Here is a 24,846-nt window from a genome sequence, read left to right on the forward strand (position 1 = left end):
GTCTGGACCTGCTGTTTGTAATTTGGTTTTCTTGTGCCGCCACAGCGGCCACCAATCAGCGAACAGAGGGCGTGTCTGAGAACAATGACGATGAAGTCGTACGCCAGTTTGAGTTGTTGTTGTAGGTCGGTAGTTGATTTACAATGTGCAATTTTTCCCTGATAAATTAAATTCGACGAACAAAACCTGCAGCTGTCGTTGACGGACATTTTCGTGCAGACGCGCAAGGTGTTTGGTTTGTGTACAACCTGCGCGTGATTCCCGGCGCATGACATACGTCACAACCAAACGTTAGCGATTGGTTATGGCAGATCCAGAGTGGCACTGGGCAGATCCAATCATTTTAAACTTCAACAGACACCCGCCTTCAAGTGAGTTAACGTTTGTCAATTGATTAGGTCCAGACTCTCTGTACAAATGAAATGAAGTGAAGTGAAGTACGAGAGTCTGGTAGAACCAGGCTACATTTCTGGCCCACATGGGCTCACAATGGAAGAATATGGGCCTGAATCGAGCATTGAGACTAGTAAATGTCAATGTAGCCTAAGCAGTCAAAATCAAAAAAACAACTAGAAGACCATCATGAAGAAGGGCAGTAAATAAAATAACTGACAAGCTCCTATTTTTGTGTCAAATATTTATTATTTTTCTAAAACGTTTATTGATTCAATTCATCGGGGGGGGAGGGGGGAGAGAACAGCACATCCATCCTCTCTCCAGTGTACAGCAAACCACAGCTGATAACGTGTTTCAATGAAGAGCACACAGCATGTAATCATGCACTAATGTATGCTAATATGCGTGTTTGCGTGTGTTCTATATTGAATATAAACACACAATTATATAATATATATTTACATATACATACACATAATGAAGATTAAATCACACAGTCTGAGATCGTAGGCCATCTTCTTCTCAGTCTGAGGGTTGTTGGCACTGCTGCACTGAGTTTATCTGTGTGTGTGTGTGTGCGTGTGTGTGAGAGAGATCTGGAGTCTCTCTACATCGTCCGCAACCTCAATGCCCCCCCCCCCCCCCCCAGAGAAGCACAGCAGACTTGTACTGTACACCCCCCCCCCCCCCCCCCCCATCTTACTCCAGAGATGACTAAAGGAAATCTTGCAAATTTTCTTTAACTGCCTAAACAATGGTTCTCCCAACATATACATTAAAAAATAAAATTAAAATAGAACAGATACATTTCTTAGTAAATAGGAACATTATTTGACTTTAACATCACACCACGCCCCCTCCTCCCAGCCCAAAGGGTTTTGCATAACAGATCAGTTTGATTAATTCTTAAAAAAAAAGAAAAAAAACGGCGCAAAAAAACACGTTTTCACTTCAGTTGAATGGGTAATAACGGTGAGCTGAGTGACAAGAGAATTTTAATAGAGTCTCTTAATCAAACCATACACAATGACACGTCACCATCCGTTTAACAAGGCGACGAGGAGCTAAAGCCACGTCGTTGACAGTTGTGATTACTAAAACACACCGTGGGATACATTTACCGCAAGCAGACTCTTTCAAAGTAAAAGTGGCACATGCCAAGGTAATGACGGGTGTAGGGTGAGTCCTGGTCTTACTGGGGCCTGAAAAAACCCTGTGGACTGCTCCTCTGGTCTCCAGCTCTCATCGAGTAAAGAGCCTTGTGTGTGTGTGTGTGTGTGTGTGTGTGTGTGTGTCTCCCTCTAGTGGTCCAAAACAGGAGGTGAATGCTCTGCTGCCATGCCCAGTGCTGATATGTGGCGTGTAGAGTGAGCAGGTAGCGGGATGGGAGAGGAGGAGGCTGAGGCTACAGTCTGACACTTGAATTCATAAAAGCATTCTTTTCATTTAGATAATTTTGGCAGTATAATATTTTTTATAATAAAAAAACAACAATTGATGGAGGGGGAGGCTAAGGTATAAAAGATAAACTTGTTGGCTCAGCACAACTGGAAGTAGGAGGGTAAAGAGCAGGGGGGGGGGGGGGGGGTTGGCAAATCATAGACAAGACAAAAAAATCACAAACAGAACAAATAATTCCTGGCACCAGTTGTGTCCATTGAAATACTCTCTAAGCATCCCTCGGTTAAAGAGGTGAGGATCCAAAACCCTCCGCCTTCACCTGTCCCCCCGACCTCTGAAAACCCTCCGCACTGAAGGAAACCCCCCGAGATGCCCTTATCTTCTGCTAGAGCGCCGGCTGCACGTCTGGTGACTGGAGGGGCCGTGGGGGGGGGACCGCTGCGTGCTCACGTCCCGTTAAGAGGGGAAATTAAAAACATGAAGTGAAAAGGAGGATCTCAGTGTGACGCTGCGGAGCTCCAGTAAAACATGATCTGACTTTTTCATAAAATCTGTACATTTATTTTTTTCATTTTCCTTTTCCGTAAGTCTTCATGATTGGCATGTCCAAAGGGGACATTTTCCGTTTATTTAGTTTCCTTAAATGTGTATATTTACTGAATATTTTAAGATACTTGGAGTCCCGTTGAGTGTGTGTGTTTATATGTGTGTGTGAGAATGTGTGTTGATGTGTGTGTGTGTGTGTGTGTGTGTGTGTGTGTGTGTGTGTGTGTGTGTGTGTGTGTGTGTGTGTGTGTGTGTGTGTGTGTGTGTGAGAATGTGTGTTGATGTGTGTTCTTTGCAGAAGAGAAGCTGCTGGCCGTTTTCCCACTGGGCTTCGCTAGCAGCACTTTTTCTTTCGTTTACTGCTCTTGCCGAGCCGGACCACGTCGTTCTGTTGCTGCTGCTGCTGCTTGGCCATCACGTCCTTCTTGGCCCTCAGCACCAGCTCTGTGATGCAGTTGAACATCTAGGAGAGAGAGAGGGAAGAGCGTGCGTGAACGAGTGCGTGGAGGTAACGGAGGACTGCGGCCCGTCGCGCCTCTCACACACGACGCAGGCGCTCACCTCTTCGACGTTGATGTTCTCTTTGGCGCTCGTCTCAAACAGGTTGATGCCCATCTGCTCCGCAAACTTCTGGGCGTCGGTCGTCTCCACCACCTTCGAGTTGGGGTCGTCGTTTTTGTTCCCGACTAGGACAAACACGCAGAACAACATGGTTACAAGGTATTTTTTACACACACACACACACACACACACACACACACACACACACACACACACACACACACACACACACACACACACACACACACACACACACACACACACACACACACACACACACACACACGGGGTGTAACAATACATGCATTCGTATTGGACCGAATCAGTACGGACCTCACGGTTCGGTGCATGGATTTACACGGAGAATACACAGCATAAAATTTAATAAAACTGGCATGCAAATGAATTAATGTAATGCGGAACTAATGTTAGATACGCATGTTCTTCAGGGACCATTAAAGGGCAACCCCCCCTACCAACTGCCTGCGTTGGAAACGCGAGCCATAACTGTGCTGTGCCGAACCGCACCTTCACTACTCCACCAAGCCAAAGCGCCACGGCGCATTTCCAGAAGGGCAACACGGGTCACTTTTCCACCGCCAAAAGTGGGCGTGATCCGGACTGAGCCGTATTGAGCCGTGCTTATCTCGCAGTACTCCTCCGTTGGGGTACTGAGACGCCTGAAAGGGTGTCGGCAAGTTCGAGCTACACGCGTCGTCCGTTGATTGGTCGACAGAATCGCACTTCCGTGCGACAGGGAAAGTTCGATTCAACAAGTGCGAACAAACTAACACATTATCCGCAAGGTATTTCTGGACAACTGCGAAAGCGTTTATTGAAGAAAATGGCGCGCAAAAGTTGTAGGACGTCCTTCTCAGACTTCCTACATTGTTGCTCTTTGTTCATTGTGGGCGTTATGAGGTCACGAAACTAGGGATCGACCGATACAGATTTTTTAGGGCCGATACGATACCGATATTTTTTTAATCAGCCTTAGCCGATACTCCGATACGCCGATACCGATATTTAGAGCCGATACTGCTTTTGCTCCCTCAATCATAAAAATTACACTGATAACTAATGTTACAGATCTCAATTTAAAAAAAGGAACATTTATTGAACTTCAATATAAAAAACAATATTTAACAAATAGTAAAAACAGGTGAGGTAAAACAAGTAAGAAAAATTAGATGAGCAATATTTAACAAATATTAAAAACAGGTGAGGTATAACAAGTAAAAAAAATAAAAAAAAATATCGGCGAAAATCAGCCGAGTATCGGCCGATACCGATACACGTAAAAAACGCGAATATCGGCCGATAATATCGGCCGACCGATGTATCGGTCGATCCCTACACGAAACTAAGGTAGCTGCCTCGGCTATCGCCATCCGGCTTAGTAGAATTGACCAATCATATCTTCCCTCAAGATGGGTGGGCTTTGTTATTGCAAACTTTATGAATAGTTCCACCAAATGTGCCGGACACGAATCCAATGAACTGGATATAACCTAATGGGGCGTGATGTGGTACGTGAGTAACGTAACTGCTAGTGAGTAGGACATTGTTTCTGATTTGTTATCTACGTCGTTTAAGGTTAACTTTTAATAAAAGTTGGAGTTAATAACAGGGAGACACACACTTAAGCTCGATAGTTGGGAGCATTTAAGCTCCCAACTATCGCGATACCCATGGAAGATGCGATTAACCAAGGAGTATAAGCTTTACTGATGGTGTTTGATTTTTCTGCCGTCATGCCTGGGGCCGCTGTCATATACCTACCTACCTACCTACCTACCTACCTACCTACACTACACTACACTACTGAAGTGCACAGACATCTTGTTTGATGATGCGATTATTTGTCTTCAGGATTTGCATTCTGCTCAAGAGATGGCCGTTTTTAGTTCTGGTGATCACTCTCTCCGTGCTGTTTGCTCGTTGCATTGTCACGGCTGGACTCGCGTACACAATTTAGGCAAGGCAACTTTATTTATATAGCACTTTTCATACACAAGACAGACTCAAAGTGCTTCACATATAAACATTGTCATACAATAAAATAAAATAATAGATAAGTAAAAGAAAAACATATGCAAGAAATTAGTAAAATAGAAAGTGCAATGTATTTAAGAGAAAATTAAATTGAAAGTTAAAAAGGCTTTTTAGTAAGTAAAAAGTTAAAAAGGCATTTTAGTAAAATAAAGGTAGTATTAAAATAGAAAATAGAGGCAAAGTTAAAAAGCTTTTTAGAAAGTGCAATGTATTTAAGATTTTAGCAGAAGGCTATAGCAAACATAAAAGTCTTCAGTCTTGTTTTAAAGGTGCTCAGAGTTGGGGCAAGTCTTAAATCCTCTGGGAGTTTATTCCAGCTATTTGTTGCATAGTAACTAAATCCTGCTTTCCCATGTTTTGTGTTTACTCTGGGGATAATTAACAGATTGGTCTCAGAGGATCTTAGTGGTCTAGAAGGCTGATGTAGTGGAAGCATATCAGTTAAATATTTTGGGCCTAAACCATGTAGGGATTTATAGGTTAGCAACATGATTTTAAAATCAATTCTCTGACCTACAGGAAGCCAATGTAACGCTTTCAGAATTGGTGTAATATGATCAAATTTTTTGGTCTTTGTTAGAACTCTAGCAGCAGCATTCTGAACAAGCTGAAGCTTCCTCAGAGTTTGTTTTGGGAGACCTGTGAGGAGACCATTGCAGTAATCAAGCTTACTAGTGATAAAGGCATGTACAAGTTTTTGTAAGTCTTCGGTGGACATGAGCCCTCTAAGTCTTGCTACATTTTTAAGGTGATAATATGCCGATTTTGTAACTGATTTGATGTGACTGTCAAAATGTAAATCTGAATCCATGATAACCCCTAGATTTCTGGCTTTGATTGAGGTTTTCAGGGACAGAGAGTGAAGGTGTTGGGTTACTTTAAGCCTTTCCATTTTAGAACCAAATACAATTATCTCTGTTTTGTCCTCATTTAGTTGAAGGAAATTTCGGCACATCCATTCCTTCACTTGCTCAATGCACTGGCACAGCAGATCTATGGGCCGATAGTCATTTGGTGATAGCGATACATAGATTTGCGTGTCATCAGCATAGCAATGATGGTCAATATTGTTATTTTGCATGATTTGCCCTAGTGGGAGCATGTAGATGTTGAATAAAGAGGGTCCTAAGATCGAACCTTGTGGGACTCCACATGTCACGTTGGTTGATTCTGATACAAAGTCGCCAATGGAAACAAAGTAGTTCCTATTTTGTAGGTAGGACCTGAACCAATTTAAGACAGTGCCTGAAAGCCCCACCCAGTTTTCTAACCTTTCCAGAAGTAATGTATGGTCTACAGTGTCGAATGCAGCACTGAGGTCAAGTAGCATTAGTATTGAGGTTTTGCCAGAGTCTGTGTTAAGACGGATGTCGTTTACAACTTTAATAAGGGCGGTCTCAGTGATGTGCAGGGGTCGAAATCCTGATTGGAAGGTGTCATAGCAACCAGTTGATGCCAGGAAGTGATTTAGTTGCTGGAGGACAACTTTCTCAATGATTTTACTTATGAAGGGTAGAATTGATATTGGTCTGTAGTTGTTAATAATAGAGGCATCTAGGCTCCGCTTTTTTAAAAGGGGTTTAATAACTGCAGTTTTCAAAGCTTTTGGGAACTTGCCTGACTGGAGAGAGTTGTTAACTATCTGCAATATGTCTACTGCTAGGCAGTCGAAAACATTCTTAAAGAGGTTGGTAGGTATAGTATCAAGGCAACAGGTGGATGGCTTTAGTTGTGTCACAGTTTCCACAAGATTTTGAGAGTCTATAACATCAAAGCATGCCATCCTTGCCACGTAATTTTTGCCTGAACAGGGTGGTAGTCCAACCTTTTTGTTTGACGTGGAGATATTGATGGCGCGTCTGATACCTTCAATTTTTTCAATATAAAAAGCTGCAAACTCATTGCATTTCTGCGTGGAAATGCAATGAGAAATGCAAAATTTAGTTTCAGATCTGTTATTGTCATGACGTTTAACGTTTGCAGTACTACAGAGAGTACACAGAATGCTCAGCTGGTGGATAGCTTTTTTTTTGCGAAGGGGAAAGGTGTAAGAGTCACGGTTCGGTGCTGGTTTTGAATCTTATTGGCCTCACGCCGATGAGGGAGGAGAGAGGAAGACTCACCTAATATTCGGCACACGTCGTCACAGTTCTGGTTGATTTCATGGAGCCATCGCTTGACGTTGACGAAAGACTCGGCGCTGGTGACGTCGTACACCACGATGACCCCGTGGGTCCCCCTGTAGTATCTGGAGGAGGAGGAGAAGCACCAGTCAGGAACACTAACCCCCAAAAGGATCAAAGTTATTAACAATAGTAACATTTGATTCGCCCCGCATAGAAACGACACCCGTCCTCGGGCCCTCACCATGACCTGCCGAGAGGAGGAGTGAACGACTGAGTGGAAACTGTCGCAAAAGACAGAAATCGTACGGAGGAAAGGTCATGGCTACCTAAACTCTGAAGCAGACTAGCGCGAGGTGCAAATTGTGTCGGGGAAAGCGGTCCCCAGTGAACGGAACCCCCCACCCGCCTCCTCCTTACTAGTACCGTTAGTGAGATAAGTAGGGCACATGGTACTACTGCTATGAGAACATACAAGTAGTAGTGTTATTATTCTAACACTACTACTTATACGTTCTCATAGCAGTCATACTGTGTCATACTAGTACTTCTTATCATACTAAGTCGTACGAGTACGATACACAGTACTACTGCTATGAGAACGTATAAGTAGTAGGGTTAGAATAATAAGTCGTACTAGTATGCCTGGTATATAATGGTCAGATATAAGGCGTGAGGATGACAAGGCGTATACAGTTGGACTCTATGGAGACTCAGCTTTCATATCGTTTGTGAAGATAGCATGATGTGAAAAATATCGTTTTGAAGGACATTAGCATTTAGCTTCTAGTAGAAGCAGCCAACCAGCCATGTATGAAGAACATTGCCTCAAAACAGACTGCTTATCAAAAACTATGACTATATAGGTTGGCCATGGCCACCTATATAGTCTCAGTAGAAGAACATGCATCTGTCCCTTGAAGTGTGAGGTAAGAAACACGTTAAATAGATTCTAAGAGACCGTTGTGGCAGGAAAGGTCAGTCTCCATAGGGACCTAGTGTGATACAAACATCCGGTACACAACAAGTAGATTTCCAATAGATTAATCCTATCAAAAGTCAGTGAAATGTGAGGATTTGCTAAATGTTTGAACACCTTATAAAAGGTTCAAACTGCAACAGAGTTGCCGTCCGCCCATAGACTTCCATTAAAAACACAACATTTTAGGAGTCAAATATTTGATTAAGTATAAAGTAAAAAAAAGAAGTATAAAATATTTAAAATATTATAAAATGATAGCGATTCAAAAATCCTTTCGATTTTCCTTTTGGTTTCAGTAATGCCATCTACTGTTGGAAGTTGGTAATGCTTGGAAAAACGTTGGTCTGATGTCATGCGACCCTGGCAAGGCTCTGGGGGTAGAGGGCAGATGACTCGCGCTACAATCTTCTTGTTCTTGTTTTACAGCGTTTTTCATCCAGCTTATTCGTGCGTTATCTCCGACTTCTAGAGAAAAACTGACCCGGCGTCTAATTGAGACAGGCGTTTACTTGTCAAAACGTGTAACCACAGCCGGCAAGTAAAAGGGACTCAGCGTTTAATTGGGACTCAGCTTTCAATTGAAGTTTTATGGTATAATATCATGGCTGTTTATGGTCGTCTACTCAAGCACTCCAAAGATTCTGTTTATGGTATACTCAACCCATTCTAAGACTCTGTTTATGGTATATTAACCACTCATCAGACTCTGTTTAGGGTATACTAACCACTACTAAGACTGTGTTTAGGGTATACTAACCACTACTAAGACTGTGTTTAGGGTATACTAACCACTACTAAGACTGTGTTTAGGGTATACTAACCACCACTAAGACTGTGTTTAGGGTATACTAACCACTACTAAGACTGTGTTTAGGGTATACTAACCACTAGTAAGACTGTGTTTAGGGTATACTAACCACTAAGACTGGTTTAGGGTATACTAACCACTACTAAGACTGTGTTTAGGGTATACTAACCACTACTAAGACTGGTTTAGGGTATACTTACCACTACTAAGACTGTGTTTAGGGTATACTAACCACTACTAAGACTGGTTTAGGGTATACTAACCACTACTAAGACTGGTTTAGGGTATACTAACCACTACTAAGTCGTGTGGCCCAGGGGAGACAGAGTGTGAGGGTTTGTTCCAGCCTGTGCTGCTGCGGGTGACCTGCCGTCTGAGGACCTATGAGGGGCCACCGGCTGCCCGCTGGAGAGCCTGGCAGCGGGGCCAGTAGGGCCCCACTGCACAAAACACCACCACAAAGAGGCCTTTGTCAGGCCCTTTATGGGTGTGTTAGCGCGTGTGCGTTGGTCCACGTCAGAGTTGGTTGTCCATCGACGGGACTGCTTGTGTGTCCCCAGGATGTGACCAGAGGAAGCAGGCCACCGGGTAAAGGTAGGGGGGTGTGTGTGTGCGTGTGCGTGTGTGTGTGTGTGTGTGTGTTTGTTAAGGATGGGCAAAATGACGATGTATCTCGTGATGATATAAAAATGAATATTGTTTCATATTATGCTCCATCGTTTATATCGTCTTGTCGCAAATCACACTTTACTGTAATATTTTACGTCATTTGGACGACGCTTTACATTCATTCACACGGCACATAAAGGCAACACAAACAAACATGGAGGACAGTGAACGTGACAATTCTGAACAGGAGAAGGACTCCGACGACCAGCCAAGACAAAGTGAGCTCGTACCTAAAAGAGGAGCTACTTCTATCGCATGGACGTGGTTTGGGTTTGAAAAGTCGGACACGGACCAGAAAAACGTACTTTGTAAAGTATGCCGCAAACCGGTCCCCTCACCAGTCTCAAACACCACCAACCTATTTTACCACCTACGAAAGAATCACGACAAACAGTACGGAGAGAGCCTATGAATGAAATCCACAAAAGTACAGTCGTCGAGTGCTCAAAACGTACTTGTTATATTCTTTATATTTATTGTGAGCCTTATTTTGCTGCATTGGTTTAAATTTGAAAGTGTTCCATGTTTACATTTCGTATTTTATATACTAATATTTATGTTAGGCCTGTATTCATTTTTGTTTGCCGCTACAATACAAAGTTCGACTGTTAAAGACTATTGGTATGGTTGGTTTTAATATTTTGAAAACCAACCAAAAAAGTGTTTTCTATTTACCTTTTTATATTTATACATTCATATTTTATATTTGTTGCATGCATAATTTGCGCAAAGGTTCTAAATAAAAGGAGAAAAATAATCATGAGTAAGTAATCTTTATTTGTGAAGTATATAATTCAAAATGTAATACGAAATAGGCCTTTGCATGTGGTCATTTTTTGTTAACTATTTATTCATTGAATTTACAGAAAATGTGATATATAACGTTATCGGGATATGAATGACCTATATCGGGATATGATATTTTGGTCAAATCGCCCAGCCCTAGTGTGTGTGTGTGTGTGTGTGTGTGTGTGTGTGTGTGTGTGTGTGTGTGTGTGTGTGTGTGTGTGTGTGTGTGTGTGAGACGGAGTGGGCAGAAGGTCTGGTAGAATCACCAGCCTACACCCCTACTAGGACTATAACGATACACCAACTCACAATTCGGTTTGTATCACAATTTTTGGCCCACGGTTCAATACATCCCACAATTTTTTTACATTTGAAAAGCATTTTATTTAAACAACACTTATATAACAATTAACTTAATGTACCATTTAATAACAAATAATTTGGAACACTGAACAGATTTGAACAGAAAGAATACTATTAAAGTATAGCTAAATGAATAAATAAGTCAAATAAATAGTAATTTCCCGCGTTCTCGCTAGAAAAAAGGGTGCCGATCAAAGTGACCTGTATAGGTTTCGTTTTTTCCGTCAAATATCCTATTATTGCTATGTAGCTTAAATAATGACATAATCAGGCCGTATAGAATGCAACATGTGTAATAGCCTAACTTTCAAATAGATGGGAAAAAACATGAACGTCTGATTCGCAATAACGAGTCATAGTTTTACGAGTAGCGTATGTTTGTGTGCGAGATTGACAGTGTGCGTGTGAGTGACGTCAGCGAGTGAGTGGACGAGCGAGGAGAGCGTGTGTGTGTGTGCGTCTAGTGAAGAAACGAACGAGTCCGGTAGAATAAAGTACCCATCCTGTCAATAATCGGTGGCCGCTTCATTCCGACCTATAAGCAGACCAACTGCCAGTCTAAGCACACAAAACACTAGAGACAGGGATCACACAGACTATTTTGGCGCGCTTGAACCACTCTTGATAAATGTGGTTCATATCGCATATGAGGACTTCGCAGGCTGTGGAGAAATGCAATCCTCCGTAGCCACGGAGAGCTGTCATCACAGAGATGGCAGTTTGTCGCAGACTTACGGCATCGATAAGAGGAGCGGTGTCAGCAGACTATTATTTAGACAAATTATTAGCAAATTTAAATCGGACAATTTGACCGGAGAGTTAGAAAGGGCGTGTCGCATTTCTGCCTTCTAGCACCGCGAGACAGGTTCGTGGCTTTGAGTGTCGCGATTTTGGTTTCGATACGTGCATCGTTATAGCCCTAAACCCTACACCTACCCCCAGCAACAACAAGTTCCACATCCTCATGTTGATAACAGGTCCATAAAGCCGTCTTTAAAAACAGTATAGTATAATAAATCAATGTGACTCACTCTCCTCATTTAGAACACATTTAGAAATGGATCCCATGGCATCAATTATAATAACAGAAACATGCTCAGACACCAAAACGTCGGTGTGACCTTGTATCAGCGCATAATCTCCGCAATAGATTCCCGAGGAAACGAGGAGGACACTGCTACTTAAACATGAGTAGCAGTAAATACTGCTACTCCCCATTTCAGGTCCAAAATGCAGCAACCAATCGTAACATCACGACAATGAGGACGGCTGGCAGGCCACAGACGCCAGGCGCAGGGAGGTGGACGACCAGCAGAGGTCCTTGTGACAGCCTGTCCTCTGTGTGGACGTTCACTCAGGGTCCTTAATGAACCACCGCACTGCTCTACTTCTGCAGACAAACGAGCCCGCTACCGACCAGGGATTCCTGCACGGTGACGGCGGAATAGAGGTTTCTATTCAATCTGAGAATCACGTGTGTCCAGGCGGTCTGAGTTCTGGAGATCCGTCCATCAGAACTTTACGATCGAGGTCTACCCATGCTGAGTCCACTGTTCTGTGGTGTTTAAAGAAATTCTAGGGCTATGACATGTGTTATTCAGCATCACGCTAGGGAGAAATCAAAAGAGGCATCGATCTGATTGACGTCCAGAATGCCTTGCCGAAAGCAGTCAGGACTCGTCTGGGATGGGTGGTATTGAAACCAGCGCTCGCTGCATCAATGTGTCCCTAGCCGGGTCCTGCATGGCAACATTCCCTCTGCAACCACTCGTGAGCAAGTAAAGAATAACTCACATTTATGACACACAAGCGCAGCAGTGTGGCAGGTCTCCTGCTGCATTAAGAAGGTAATAAGACCGAGCATGTCGACCGTTGCACCCGAATCCTGCGTGCACTTTGAGAGAAGGACCGAGAATCGACAAATTCATTTGACGAAAGAACACATTTATGTATTCATTCATTATTGGGTCACAGCTTCCCCGGTTAGGTAATGCAAAGCAGAGACAAATAGAAGCCGTTTCACTTCAGAAAGTTAGGAGCTTTCTGACGCATTCAAACCAAGACATCTACATTTGGTGAAAGAGGACAGAAATACAAAGCAACAGAAGGTGCACTGGCAATCGCAGCGTGGGGGTGTTGCTGAACACTGCACCACAACAATGGGGGCAGATTGTATTGGCTGGGGTACAGCGTTTGATCCCCAAGTCCACAGCCTGCCTGTAGGTATTCTTAAAACGAGATGCCTTACCCGTACCCGCATAGGAATGACCTGGATCTGAATTGACTGCAATCTCTGCCGAATAACATTTTAACCAATCAACTCATGTCCCGCATGGAAACATTAAATCATACAATAGTATAGCAGCGTTTGAATGCAATGAAACCCTACAATGGTATGGTATAGCAGCTTTTGAATACTATGAAACCATACATGAGCGATGAATAAAATGTGAAATGAAACGTTCAAACGTTAACAATCTGTTATGGAGTAACGGAAAAACATAGAATTTCACACCCGTTTTCTATAAATGTCTTATTTCAGTAACAGTGATATTGTTGATGATTATGTAACACATACTACCACAAATAAATAATAAAAAAGACATGGGTTAACCAGTGATTGGCCAGAGTCGGGCCAATCCCAACCGTTATATAGGATTATATAGGATTGCCCTGTGAAAGCGCCTCTGACACATTTTCATATAACAAACCCAAACAACAAGCAAGATGTCTGCCGCTTACGTTGCTCTGATTGGTTGTAAGTCTATCTAATTGCATCTGGAGACATTTTGGTCTGCATCTGTTGAGAACGCTCCCTGGGAATCAAAAATGAAATGAGAAGTTTGAGACTAAGAAGCTTTTACGAATTGGTCAGGCGATGTCCGGCTAACGTAGGACATAGCCTATCTGAAATGTCGTGCCGTGCTAATTCAAAAAGGTCTGGTGTGGAAAGAATTGCTTTATTTATGCGGTACAGTTTCGAAACAGGGTTCAGATCTTCGTTAGCGATTCAAGCTCTAACAGGCCCACCAGTTCTCCCGTGTCTGCTGCCTCACCTGGGGCGCCAGAGGAGGGATGTGCTACCAGACTACGAGCCTGGGTCTGCTAGTGATTCCAGGGGTGATCCCTGGCTGTTAGTTCATGCTTATTGTGGGTTTGTTCTCTGTGCATGTTGGTGTTTGTGGTCAGAAAACGGAGTGTGTGAGTTGTGCGGTCCCCTTACGTGGAGGTGATTGTGCGGAAGCGCTCCTGCCCGGCCGTGTCCCAGATCTGTAGCTTCACCTTCTCGCCATTGATCTCCACCGTCCGGATCTTGAAGTCCACACCGATCGTGGTGATGTAGCTCCCTGCAGATCACACACACACACACATTGAGGATATAAACAGCTATACAACAACAACACACATGTGGCTGAGGTGTGAGGGGATGCCAGAACTTGCCTGAAAAAGTGTTGTCTGCAAATCGCAGGAGGAGACTGCTCTTTCCCACTCCTGAAGGGAAAGAAAAACAAGGAAACAGGATCGTTGATGGAGAATATAAGTATTTCTTCATATTTGTGCACATCAGGAGGGGATATGGCATGAGTCTGTTGCAACTACAACTACAGTGACACTCAGATTCTAGGTACCATATCGCAGAAGCACACACCCTGGCTTGAAGTGAGGCACCGCTGCTGCCAGGCCTATCAGAAGCAGCTCTGATACATGTATGATAAGGGACGTTTGACAAACAGAAGTTTGATTGTTTTTTGTTGAGGATCAAATTTGAACTTATTTGTACAAATTGTTAATATAGGTCCGGTATCACTTAACATTGCAAAGGGCCCTACCATAAAGTGCAGCCACACTGTACCCTTGAAACTAGAACCCAGTTGTATATGAGGGGTGTGTGTGTGTTTTTATAAGTAGCACATGGCAATATGATCACAGTAAAACACTGCAGTGTAGGACAGAGATTAATGGAATATAATAGTTATATATATTTATAATACAGTTCATACATGTATTACCCCTACACATCTATGGGATACAACACTTGACAGACTCCGTTCAGTTGAAATTTTGCATACTGCATACTTTTTGTGTGCATAATATTTTGGGCTTATTATGCACAATTAGCTTTCCTGGCTGTTGGTTTGTGCTTAATGTGGGTTTGTGCTTGTATGATGGTGTTTGTGGTCAGAACATTGGGTGTAAAAAAAAACACAGAAAAAACACTGCAGAGTTCATTACATTTTCTATTTAAACTTAAGGGATGTGGTCTGAGGTAGTGCAGAGAAACAAGAGATGACAACTGTCATTGAAAGGCCACTGGTGTTCAGGTTTCTATGGACTACTGTGTGGCTCAGTATTTGGGAGGGTCCCCTTTTCTCTTCCCAACCTGTCTGTTGTGTTTCCTGGTTTCTTGTGTTTGATTGGTCCCAATGTCAAACCGCTCTCAAGTTTCCGTGGTCTGCCCAGTGCAGAGGTTTTGTTTAAGCTGACAATGGTATTGAGGCTACAAAGCAGAAGAGAGGATATCTCCTTGCGGCGGCAGTGCCTTTGAATGTGGAAAGCAAGGAATCAAAACTTCTTTAAAATGGTAAAAAACAAAAGGAAGCAAGGAAACACTTGGGGTTGCATGAGCGTTTGTATATATAACATTTACAGTGTAACACAAAACTTTCCCAGTATCAATACTACCATGAACATTGTGAATGGTTTAACACATGTTCATAACCCAATTGGAGGGAGGCTAGAATGTTAACAGGTTGAATGAATGTGTCCAGCCGGTTTTCCACTTGATAAGACAAATACCAAACTACTGTCTGTTGTGTGATTCTCAGTCTAAACTTTGTGTATGGTTATATTTGAGGATAGTGGTCAAGACAGTGATGCTTGTGCAGATCCCTGTGCAGCTGAAGGGACACAGGCCCCTGTGTACAGCAGCAAAGACTGGCTTTGCTGCAGCTGATGGGGTGGTGCCGGGATGGGCAATGTCAATGAATGCTTGTCAATGAATTAGTCTTATCCTAACATGGGGTCGAGGCTGGGGAACGACTTGGAAAGTCAGAACCGTTAGGAAGTCAGATATTGTCCTGAAGACCAAAATAAAAAAAACAATGCAGGAGGCTGAAAAAATAAAATAAATTAATCAATGCATTTCCACTAGACCTTGTCTTGTATTTATTACACCCCGTTAAGGAATGGTCATAAACCCCATTTAGGGCCACATTTACAGTCGAGGTGTGACCAAAGACACACTCAAAGCAAATTGCCACTGTAGACCCTACATTTTGCAAAACTAAGTGTGGTGCAATCGGTTCCACGTCAGTCTTTTAATTGCTTGCAGGGTTAAATCAAGTAATTTTATCGATCTATGTATCTGTATCGATATGCATACATCTATACACACAATCTACAGTTTTAGTAAACTCTAACCCGCATGTAGACAATCCACAAGTTACAGGCCAGTTCCACAAGCTAGCTAGTGCTAGCTACATAGCAAAGATGGCAAATATTATGATAACTTTCAGCTAGCAACCTAGCCAGCCAAGCATACAGATACACATAAAATCATCCAGGAACCTGCTTACATCCGTACCTCTAATCTGTGATGAGTGTGTGAGCAACGGCGTAACCTGATGGAAACGAAACGTCCCCATATCTGCAGTCGATATCCGGCCTGATCGGTTGAAACGACCGCCCCTGACACAGACCTCCGCCCTGACATTACCGTTTAATTGCCAAAGTATGGCTTTAAAAGCATACTCGGTTTAAATAAACAAAAGCTCAAATGAAGCAACAAGAGTCGTAAACACACAAACGGTGGCCCACGGAGTCTATGCCTGCCTTACAAAAACACGATAAGGCCCGTTTCCCGTAATGCATCCCCGGAGTGGGCTTACCACTGTCCCCGATGATGAGCAGCTTGAAGAGGTAGTCGTAGTCCCTGGCCATGCCGGTAGTCGGTGGGTCACCCCCGCCTGATGCCTAGTCCTCGCTCTTCCTCTCCGCTCGCTGTTCGAACCCGTGGCCCGTAATTGAACAGCTTAAACTGGTATGGAGGGAAAAACGACCGCTACCGATGCTAAACTTCTAGCCCCCGAGCCGGCGGCTTTTTTCACGGGGTTTCGCGGTGTCAGCAGTCCTCGCACTCCGTTGCAAATAGCCGGAAACTCCGCTTCCTTCTCTGGCAGCGACTGCACCCAACTATCAGACCTAGGCTCAGTGCGCAGACGCGATGCGCAATAGTAGGATGCCAGCTTCATTATATTTAACTTTTTTCAGAAATAAATTTCACAAGTTTGCACATGTAATTAACGTCATTAAGATTCACTATTAAAAACAATCTTTTTCAGAATAACCACAAAAACCTAATCAGATCATGTTTTTATTTGTATTGCTTTTTACAACCATTTCACTGATCAGTATGTCATTTTTCTTGTTATATCAAGTTGATCCCTCACAATCACACAAGGTCCAAATAAAACTGGGTTAATTATCATTTATCTTTGTTGGTTCTCAAAATATTTTTGTAAAATAACTGGCACACTGAAATAACATGTTGAAAAAAGATCAAACATCTCATTCCAACATCAAGTTACATTTAAAAAAAACTGCTGTTTGTAGCATAAAAATTATAAATGTGAATACAATGGACTCTAAAACAATAAAGGAGGAAAAAAAAAAGTAAAGAAATATTAAGGAAAGCCAATGTAGACACTGTCCAAGGTCCAGATAAGGCAAAAAAAAAAAAGTTGTGTGTGCTTGGGATTTGCATTAATTTATGTATATATGACACTTCAAATCAAGATGCTCTTGCTCAAGAGGGCTTTTCTCAGTATGCTTGATTCGATCGTTCCCGATCACGTCAGGATGGTATCATCGATCTCTTCGTTAGAATCTGGGAGGCTGGCTATCTTCTTCAGTGACCGCCGGTGGCAATCTGATAGCAGGTCGTTACTGGCCGCATCCAGGATGGCAGTGACGCTCTGTAGACATCGACAGAACCATGTTAACCACCGTTAGAAATCAACCCAATACCGAGCGCACCACACCTGATGACAACCAGAAGGGAATAGTTTTGCCACCTCAAGGTCCTACGATCCATGGCGATAGAAACGGGGGGGGGGGGGGGGGGGGTCGTAGCACACTCTAGCGGGGCTCACCTGCATGGTCTCCTCGCCCTGGCGCAGGCGCAGCAGGCTGATGATGGTGTGGTCGCTCTGGGCCCGGACGCTGGTGTTCTTGTCCTTGGTGTTGTCCAGCAGGGTTTTCAGCAGAGGCTTGATGTGGCCGGCCTCCAGGGGGGGAGTGGCTGCCTCGCGGAACACCCACCACAGCACGCGCTCCGATGCCAGGCGGATGTCACTCGACTGGTTCTGCAGACACTGCGCGGGGAGCCAAAAAGGGGTTAAAATAAATCTAAAAGATGCTCAATACAAAACGCGACCAGAGGGTTTGGCTTACTTTTGGTAATCCTCTGATCAGAACGACCCGTTTTTGTTATTTACAGTTCACGTGGCTTGCAGGTGGCTTGAAGCCAGGCTGAGAAGTATTGCAGAGAGAAGCATGTCATGATAAGAAGCCCGCCTTACCTTGACAAAGTGTGTGATGATGCGCTGGGGAACTGCGCTGCCTCCCTCTGCTCGCAGCTGATGCCTCATCAGGTAGCCCATGGCTCTAATTCCACTGGTGGCGATGGGAATCTGAGAGGAGGGGCGGCCCCACACACACACACACCAACAGTTATGGCGTTGTTCCATTGGCCCTTTTTCCCGTACGAATCACGCTGATTGGCGTTTCCACTATCAGGTTAAGCGCGCCGTACCGTACCGCGCCCGGGATAGACCTTTGAGGCCGGCCAAATTATTTGTTCATTCCTATAGCTATAAAATCCTAATAAAAAGGCAATGACGGTTTAATAGAAGCGCAGAGCGGTGATGTTAGTTTGACTGTCTTACAAAAATAAATAGCTCGCTGAAATAGAACAGATTTTGTTCAGATGGTCTTGGTGTAATGACTATTGAATATCATATTTCACACAATAAGGTCAATGATATCTATACTCAACAAGTTTCTTTTCATATTAGAACCAGAAAATTCTACCACCGACTCCAATCCACTGGCTTCCAATAACTGCTGGATTGGATTTTGAGGGGCTAGTTCTCAACTATAAAACCCTGCACGGTTTGGCACCATCCTACTAGAAAGATCTTATGATTCCCTTTCGTCCTTCTTGGCCCTCCAGTCTTCATGAGCCTTCCTTCTATTCCAAAAGTGTAAAAGGAAACCAATCCTTTATCTGTGTAACAGTCAACAACAAGTAATCATGGAAGCAGACTGCTGATACATCCAAATCCAAACTTGAACCCATCTTCTTCACTCCGTCAATAGGCTCCCAGAGGGGCCCCCTCAGCTCTGGTTGCAGCTGCCCCAGACTGCTACCAAATGGTAATTTTGCGACCAAAATGTGAGAGTGTGCGACTGAATTTTACATCTGGTCGCACATGGTTGCGACCAGTAAACCTTTTTATTTTTACACGTTAAACGGGGAAGAGGCGCGTCAATGAATACGGAATCTGTAGCAGGCCAGTGAGGGTGAGAAAAATAGGGAATGGCCGCTGTTAGTAGGTAATGTGTGGAGGGGGAGGGTCCTAGAGATTATATATCGAGCAAGCATAAACGTCTGAGAAAAACGATTGACTTGTTTTTCTCGTGACTCGTTGCAGTGACAGTGACCGGACACCTGGACACCCTTGACGGCTATAAGCTTGCTCACTGGCCTGAACCCCATCACAATTTAAACTAAACACTTTTTCTAATGATTTAAAATGTTTGCTTGTAACACCACTGAGAATGTCAAACATTATACTCGTCACCATGACTGGAAGGAGGGTTCAACCCCTCTGCGTTCCTCCAAGGAGTTCCTCCTTGTTAATTAAGAGCCCAAAGCCCCTAGCGAAACCCATTTTAAACATGCCACCCAAAATAAATGATCCACTATTTGGAGTGTCCCCCGTACTCACCCGGTCGGCGGTGGCGTTTGTGAGGATGGCCTCGGCCACGGTGTCCCGGTACTCCTCTGCATACAACTGCTCGGGGGCAGACTTCACTGCATTGGCCAGAGCCAGGCTGCGGCCATGACGCACCATCCAGTCCACACCAGATATATCGGCTGCAGGGACACAGTAGATCATGGGTATACAAGTAACACGGTGCAATGTGTTATGGAGACAATGTAATGTTCCCAATGTAATGCAATTTAAGCATTTTAGTTTACTTTTTAATACCCCTGATGTGTCGGATTATTGACTACAAGGATCAGTCTTGACTTCTAGCTGCCCACGTACTGTCCTTGACAGACAAACTCCTCCGTCTTAATCTTAGGAGTTGATGTGAGGCTAGAGTCCAGATCGAACCATGTAGTGGAACAGAACGGGAGGTCACTTGACCAGGATGGTCTTGTGGCTAATCAGTAATGACATGCATAAAAAAATAACAGTGTGAGACGCCTTGGTTAGAACCGTTTGCTAATTGAACCAATAGTCATAGGCGATGGACAGCTTGGCAGTTCTAAACTCTTCATTAAATAGGGACTTAAGCATAGCTCCATTCTGTACAGCGTTAGAGGTTCATACTCATAAGCAGGTTTTCACCTATCCCAAAGCACACAGTGTTGGATGAAGGCCCTCAGTGGCTGGAGGCAGTAGATTAACCTACCCAGGATGTGCTGCTGCAATACGGTCCTCAGTTCCTCTTCCGACAAGAACGCACACAGCTCACCGACACAGCCTGCAGACGACATGCGCGTTGCATCCTACAAAAACACATGGCATCTACAGTCATCGTCAGTCTAGACCACATCCTGTGAAATCAGGGTTTCGAATGAGTTGAATAAATGACATGTCACTCTGTGAATGTGAAGATCTCCATGTATGAATGGTCTTTAGTACAATATGGAGCTCTGTACGCCTCATTATAGAGCTCTGTACGCCTCATTATAGAGCTCTGTGCTCCTCAATATAGAGCTCTGTGCTCCTCATTATAGAGCTCTGTGCTCCTCATTATAGAGCTCTGTGCTCCTCATTATAGAGCTCTGTGCTCCTCATTATAGAGCTCTGTGCTCCTCATTATAGAGCTCTGTGCTCCTCATTATAGAGCTCTGTGCTCCCCATTATAGAGCTCTGTGCTCCTCATTACTATAGAGCTCTGTACTCCTCCTCATTACTATAGAGCTCTGTACTCCTCCTCATTACTATAGAGCTCTGTACTCCTCCTCATTACTATAGAGCTCTGTACTCCTCCTCATTACTATAGAGCTCTGTACTCCTCCTCATTACTATAGAGCTCTGTACTCCTCCTCATTTAAGAGCTCTGTACTCCTCCTCATTTAAGAGCTCTGTACTCCTCATTTAAGAGCTCTGTACTCCTCATTTAAGAGCTCTGTACTCCTCATTTAAGAGCTCTGTACTCCTCATTTAAGAGCTCTGTACTCCTCATTTAAGAGCTCTGTACTCCTCATTTAAGAGCTCTGTACTCCTCATTTAAGAGCTCTGTACTCCTCATTTAAGAGCTCTGTACTCCTCATTTAAGAGCTCTGTACTCCTCATTTAAGAGCTCTGTACTCCTCATTTAAGAGCTCTGTACTCCTCATTTAAGAGCTCTGTACTCCTCATTATTATAGAGCTCTGTACTCATTATTATAGAGCTCTGTACTGTACTCCTCATTACTATAGAGCTCTGTACTCCTCCTCATTACTATAGAGCTCTGTACTCCTCCTCATTACTATAGAGCTCTGTACTCCTCCTCATTACTATAGAGCTCTGTACTCCTCCTCATTTAAGAGCTCTGTACTCCTCCTCATTTAAGAGCTCTGTACTCCTCCTCATTTAAGAGCTCTGTACTCCTCATTTAAGAGCTCTGTACTCCTCATTTAAGAGCTCTGTACTCCTCATTTAAGAGCTCTGTACTCCTCATTTAAGAGCTCTGTACTCCTCATTTAAGAGCTCTGTACTCCTCATTTAAGAGCTCTGTACTCCTCATTTAAGAGCTCTGTACTCCTCATTTAAGAGCTCTGTACTCCTCATTTAAGAGCTCTGTACTCCTCATTTAAGAGCTCTGTACTCCTCATTATTATAGAGCTCTGTACTCATTATTATAGAGCTCTGTACTCATTATTATAGAGCTCTGTACTCATTATTATAGAGCTCTGTACTCATTATTATAGAGCTCTGTACTCATTATTATAGAGCTCTGTACTCATTATTATAGAGCTCTGTACTCCTCATTTAAGAGCTCTGTACTCCTCATTTAAGAGCTCTGTACTCCTCATTTAAGAGCTCTGTACTCCTCATTTAAGAGCTCTGTACTCCTCATTTAAGAGCTCTGTACTCCTCATTTAAGAGCTCTGTACTCCTCATTTAAGAGCTCTGTACTCCTCATTTAAGAGCTCTGTACTCCTCATTTAAGAGCTCTGTACTCCTCATTTAAGAGCTCTGTACTCCTCATTTAAGAGCTCTGTACTTCTCATCATAGAGCTCTATAGTCTCAACACAGCGCAGCCCGGCGGGCCGCAGGGCGTGGCCGTCAGCCCCCTCATACCTCGTCGTGTCCCAGCATGCCCAGCAGTGTGGTGGTGATGTTCTTGCGGATGGCTGGATCAACCTTTGACCCAGCGCCCTGGATGACGAAGCGCAACGCCTGGAGCATTGTCTCCCTGTTGGGAGGCGGAGGGGGAAGGCAATATACATTATAAAGGGAGACTCCACAGAGAATACATTGATCCCCAAGCATAACCACACAAATGTATTGGCACTTCATTTTTATCTATAGATATATCTATATCTATATATATGAGGCATTACAAATATTAAGTTTAAAAATGAAATCAGCAGTAGACAGCTACGACTTGCTCATCCACCCATTCTTAGAGATCCTCAGATTTTCTTAGGGGTTTGTTCCAAATTAACCTTCCACCTCCCTCAGTATGTCTAGCTGGTAGTGAAGCATTGGTGGTAGTTTACCATCAATCAAAACAAAAGCGTTAGAGCATCTAGCCCTGCCCACCTGACTCCGGCGTCCTCTGCGTTGCGGATAGCGGCCAGCTGCTCTGTGAACAGCGGGTCCACCTTGGTGTGGATGGCCACCAGCTGGCCCAGGGCCTCGGCCGCCTTCAGCCGCACGCCGCGGCTCACGTCCTGCAGCGCCTTCAGGAAGGTGGTCTGCAGCTGGGGCAGGAAGGGCTTCAGAGCGATGCCCACCTGCCAAGGGAGGGGAGGGTTACTGTGGAAGTTGGACTGACATCTACCCCTGGATGCCTATCAAGACAAATCCCAGTTTGACTGGCCCTCTTATCCCGAAACAACCAAGTAGTAGTTCGATGGAAGACATGGAACTGGTTGGGAGATTTAGAAGTTATTCAAATGATTCCCTACCCTTCTGTTATGAATGGTTACTAAGAATACCATATTACTGTATTGCTATGCGACCATCATACAGTCCAAATGCATGTCCTGCAGAAGTGTGCCTCCTATTAACAGGTGGCCGTGACAGCAGGGATGAAGCTTGAGGAACACTTGACTGGTTAAAGTCAGTGTCCGGTACAGAGACGGAGGTACACACCTTAGCCAGCAGCAGGGTGAGGGTTTCTAGCAGGGCGGTCTTCACCGTCCAGGCAAAGCGGTCTCCTAGGATACGAATGAGGGGCCCTGTGATGTTGACCACGGAGGGCCGCAGGGCCTCGGCGGAGGTCAGTTTGATGACGGCCCCCAGGGCCTTGGCGGCCTCCTCCTTCTGCTCCGGGCTGCCGGTCAGGACGCCCTCTCGGAGCACAGGCAGGATGCAGGTCACGCCCTGGACGAGAACACGAAAGAAAACACCAGAGTGTTTGAGTACGGGAGAGGGTTCAGAGCACCGCTCCAAGACATGGAATAGAGACATTTTAATAACAAGGCCATGGTCCCAACCCGGGTCACACAGCGGCTGACACAATGCATCCGCCGCCTGTGTGTTCTGGGAATGGGTCCACCCTTACCTTCTTGGGTAGGCAGAAGCCGGGGAGATGCTGCCCCTTCACGTCCGCACTGACGGACCTCAGGTCCCTGTGCAGGTCGTCTATCAGGGCCAACTGGCTGCTGGCGTCCAGCTTCTGCAACACAGGGACAAAACCAGTCTCAGTACAGCGAATGACCTTTCTCTGACAGTCACCAGATCATCCTATTGGACTGACGATGCATTTCTATTAAGACGATTGTATTTATACTATTAGAAAGTGAAGCAATCTGATCGGAGACCAGGCTCATCATTGAGTTGCGCACGTGTGAGGGGTATGCGGCAGAGCCAGAAGGGGGACATTTGCAGCCATTTGTCACTGTCTGAGCCTCTCCCACCCTTTCTGGGACCACTTTCTAGCATCCCATTCGCCAGGGCACTTCATTTTGTGGTGCTGCCTGATCGGTGGCGCCTAGAAGGCCGCTTTGAACATGTATTCGCCGCATCACTATGCTCTGGGCCAAGCTGAACCAACCCACCTTGGTGATGGAGTTGAGGGTGTCCCAGCTCTGCAGCAGGACCTCGGGGTTGGAGTCGTTGAGCAGGCGGATGAGGCCCGAGAGCAGGTTGCGCGTGTGGGCGCTGTAGTCCAGGCGGGTGCGGGCGAAGTAGCCGTTGAGGATGGTGATGGCGGCCTGCCTGAGGCCGGGGTCGGCGCCCCGCGTGGCCTCCAGCAGGTCGTCTATGATGACGCGCTGGCCCACCTCGTCCTCCACCGAGAGGATCACCGTCTGACAGCTTTGCAGCTCCTGAGGTGGCAGGAGGCAACACAAACACTCATGGATGAGTGAAGCAGGGTTTTTTTTGGTGACGGCCGCTCCGATATCATTTATTATGTCGTGAAAAACGTTCTAAAAAAAATTATTAACCAAACGAGGCCATACAATTCCATAATAAATATATATAGTATGGCTATGGATGTTAAGGTGGAAGTTATGAAATTTGTATTCTAAGTACAAGCTTAATGTGAGCAGGTCAGTCTCCCATCTCCTTGAACGCATCACGTCCTGCATGCTTCAGATGTTCGGGATTTCATACATTCTTTAAATGCCAACAGCCGGGACATGTCATAACTTCGACTTACCAATGTAGCTCACAGGAGTGCATTCTCAAAAAT

The 24,846-nt window shown here is 44.5% G+C and overlaps 2 protein-coding genes across 2 annotated transcripts in view; both read right to left on the minus strand.

Annotated features, from left to right (window-relative positions):
- Positions 1 to 1,374: 1,374 nt before the first annotated feature.
- On the minus strand, positions 1,375 to 16,891 carry rab35b (RAB35, member RAS oncogene family b). Its single transcript, XM_030359452.1, has 6 exons — positions 16,582 to 16,891; positions 14,135 to 14,185; positions 13,917 to 14,040; positions 7,083 to 7,207; positions 2,905 to 3,029; positions 1,375 to 2,806 (listed from the first exon to the last, which is right to left on the minus strand). Exons 1-6 carry the CDS (start codon positions 16,631 to 16,633, stop codon positions 2,678 to 2,680), a joined length of 606 nt encoding a protein of 201 aa, XP_030215312.1. The 5' UTR covers positions 16,634 to 16,891; the 3' UTR covers positions 1,375 to 2,677.
- A 159-nt stretch (positions 16,892 to 17,050) lies between these two features.
- The window catches only part of gcn1 (GCN1 activator of EIF2AK4), a 32,731-nt gene continuing 24,935 nt past the window's right edge, over positions 17,051 to 24,846 (minus strand). Inside the window, 10 exon segments of the mRNA XM_030359446.1 lie at positions 17,051 to 17,667; positions 17,845 to 18,066; positions 18,274 to 18,384; positions 19,705 to 19,853; positions 20,399 to 20,495; positions 22,281 to 22,395; positions 22,746 to 22,939; positions 23,301 to 23,531; positions 23,713 to 23,826; positions 24,209 to 24,478. Coding sequence (XP_030215306.1) covers positions 17,542 to 17,667; positions 17,845 to 18,066; positions 18,274 to 18,384; positions 19,705 to 19,853; positions 20,399 to 20,495; positions 22,281 to 22,395; positions 22,746 to 22,939; positions 23,301 to 23,531; positions 23,713 to 23,826; positions 24,209 to 24,478 — 1,629 coding nt within the window. The 3' untranslated portion in view covers positions 17,051 to 17,541.

Source organism: Gadus morhua, chromosome 6 (genome assembly GCF_902167405.1).
Source record: "Gadus morhua chromosome 6, gadMor3.0, whole genome shotgun sequence".
Taxonomy (NCBI): Eukaryota; Metazoa; Chordata; class Actinopteri; order Gadiformes; family Gadidae; genus Gadus; species Gadus morhua.

Excerpts from the sequence above, each read along its gene's own strand:
- rab35b (XM_030359452.1), bottom strand. The coding sequence starts at position 16,633 with ATGGCCAGGGACTACGACTACCTCTTCAAGCTGCTCATCATCGGGGAC. Across the intron at positions 3,030-7,082 it reads CGACGTGTGCCGAATATTAG|TCGGGAACAAAAACGACGAC; the intron begins GTGAGTCTTCCT and ends TGTTTGTCCTAG. Across the intron at positions 2,807-2,904 it reads AGAACATCAACGTCGAAGAG|ATGTTCAACTGCATCACAGA; the intron begins GTGAGCGCCTGC and ends TCTCTCTCCTAG.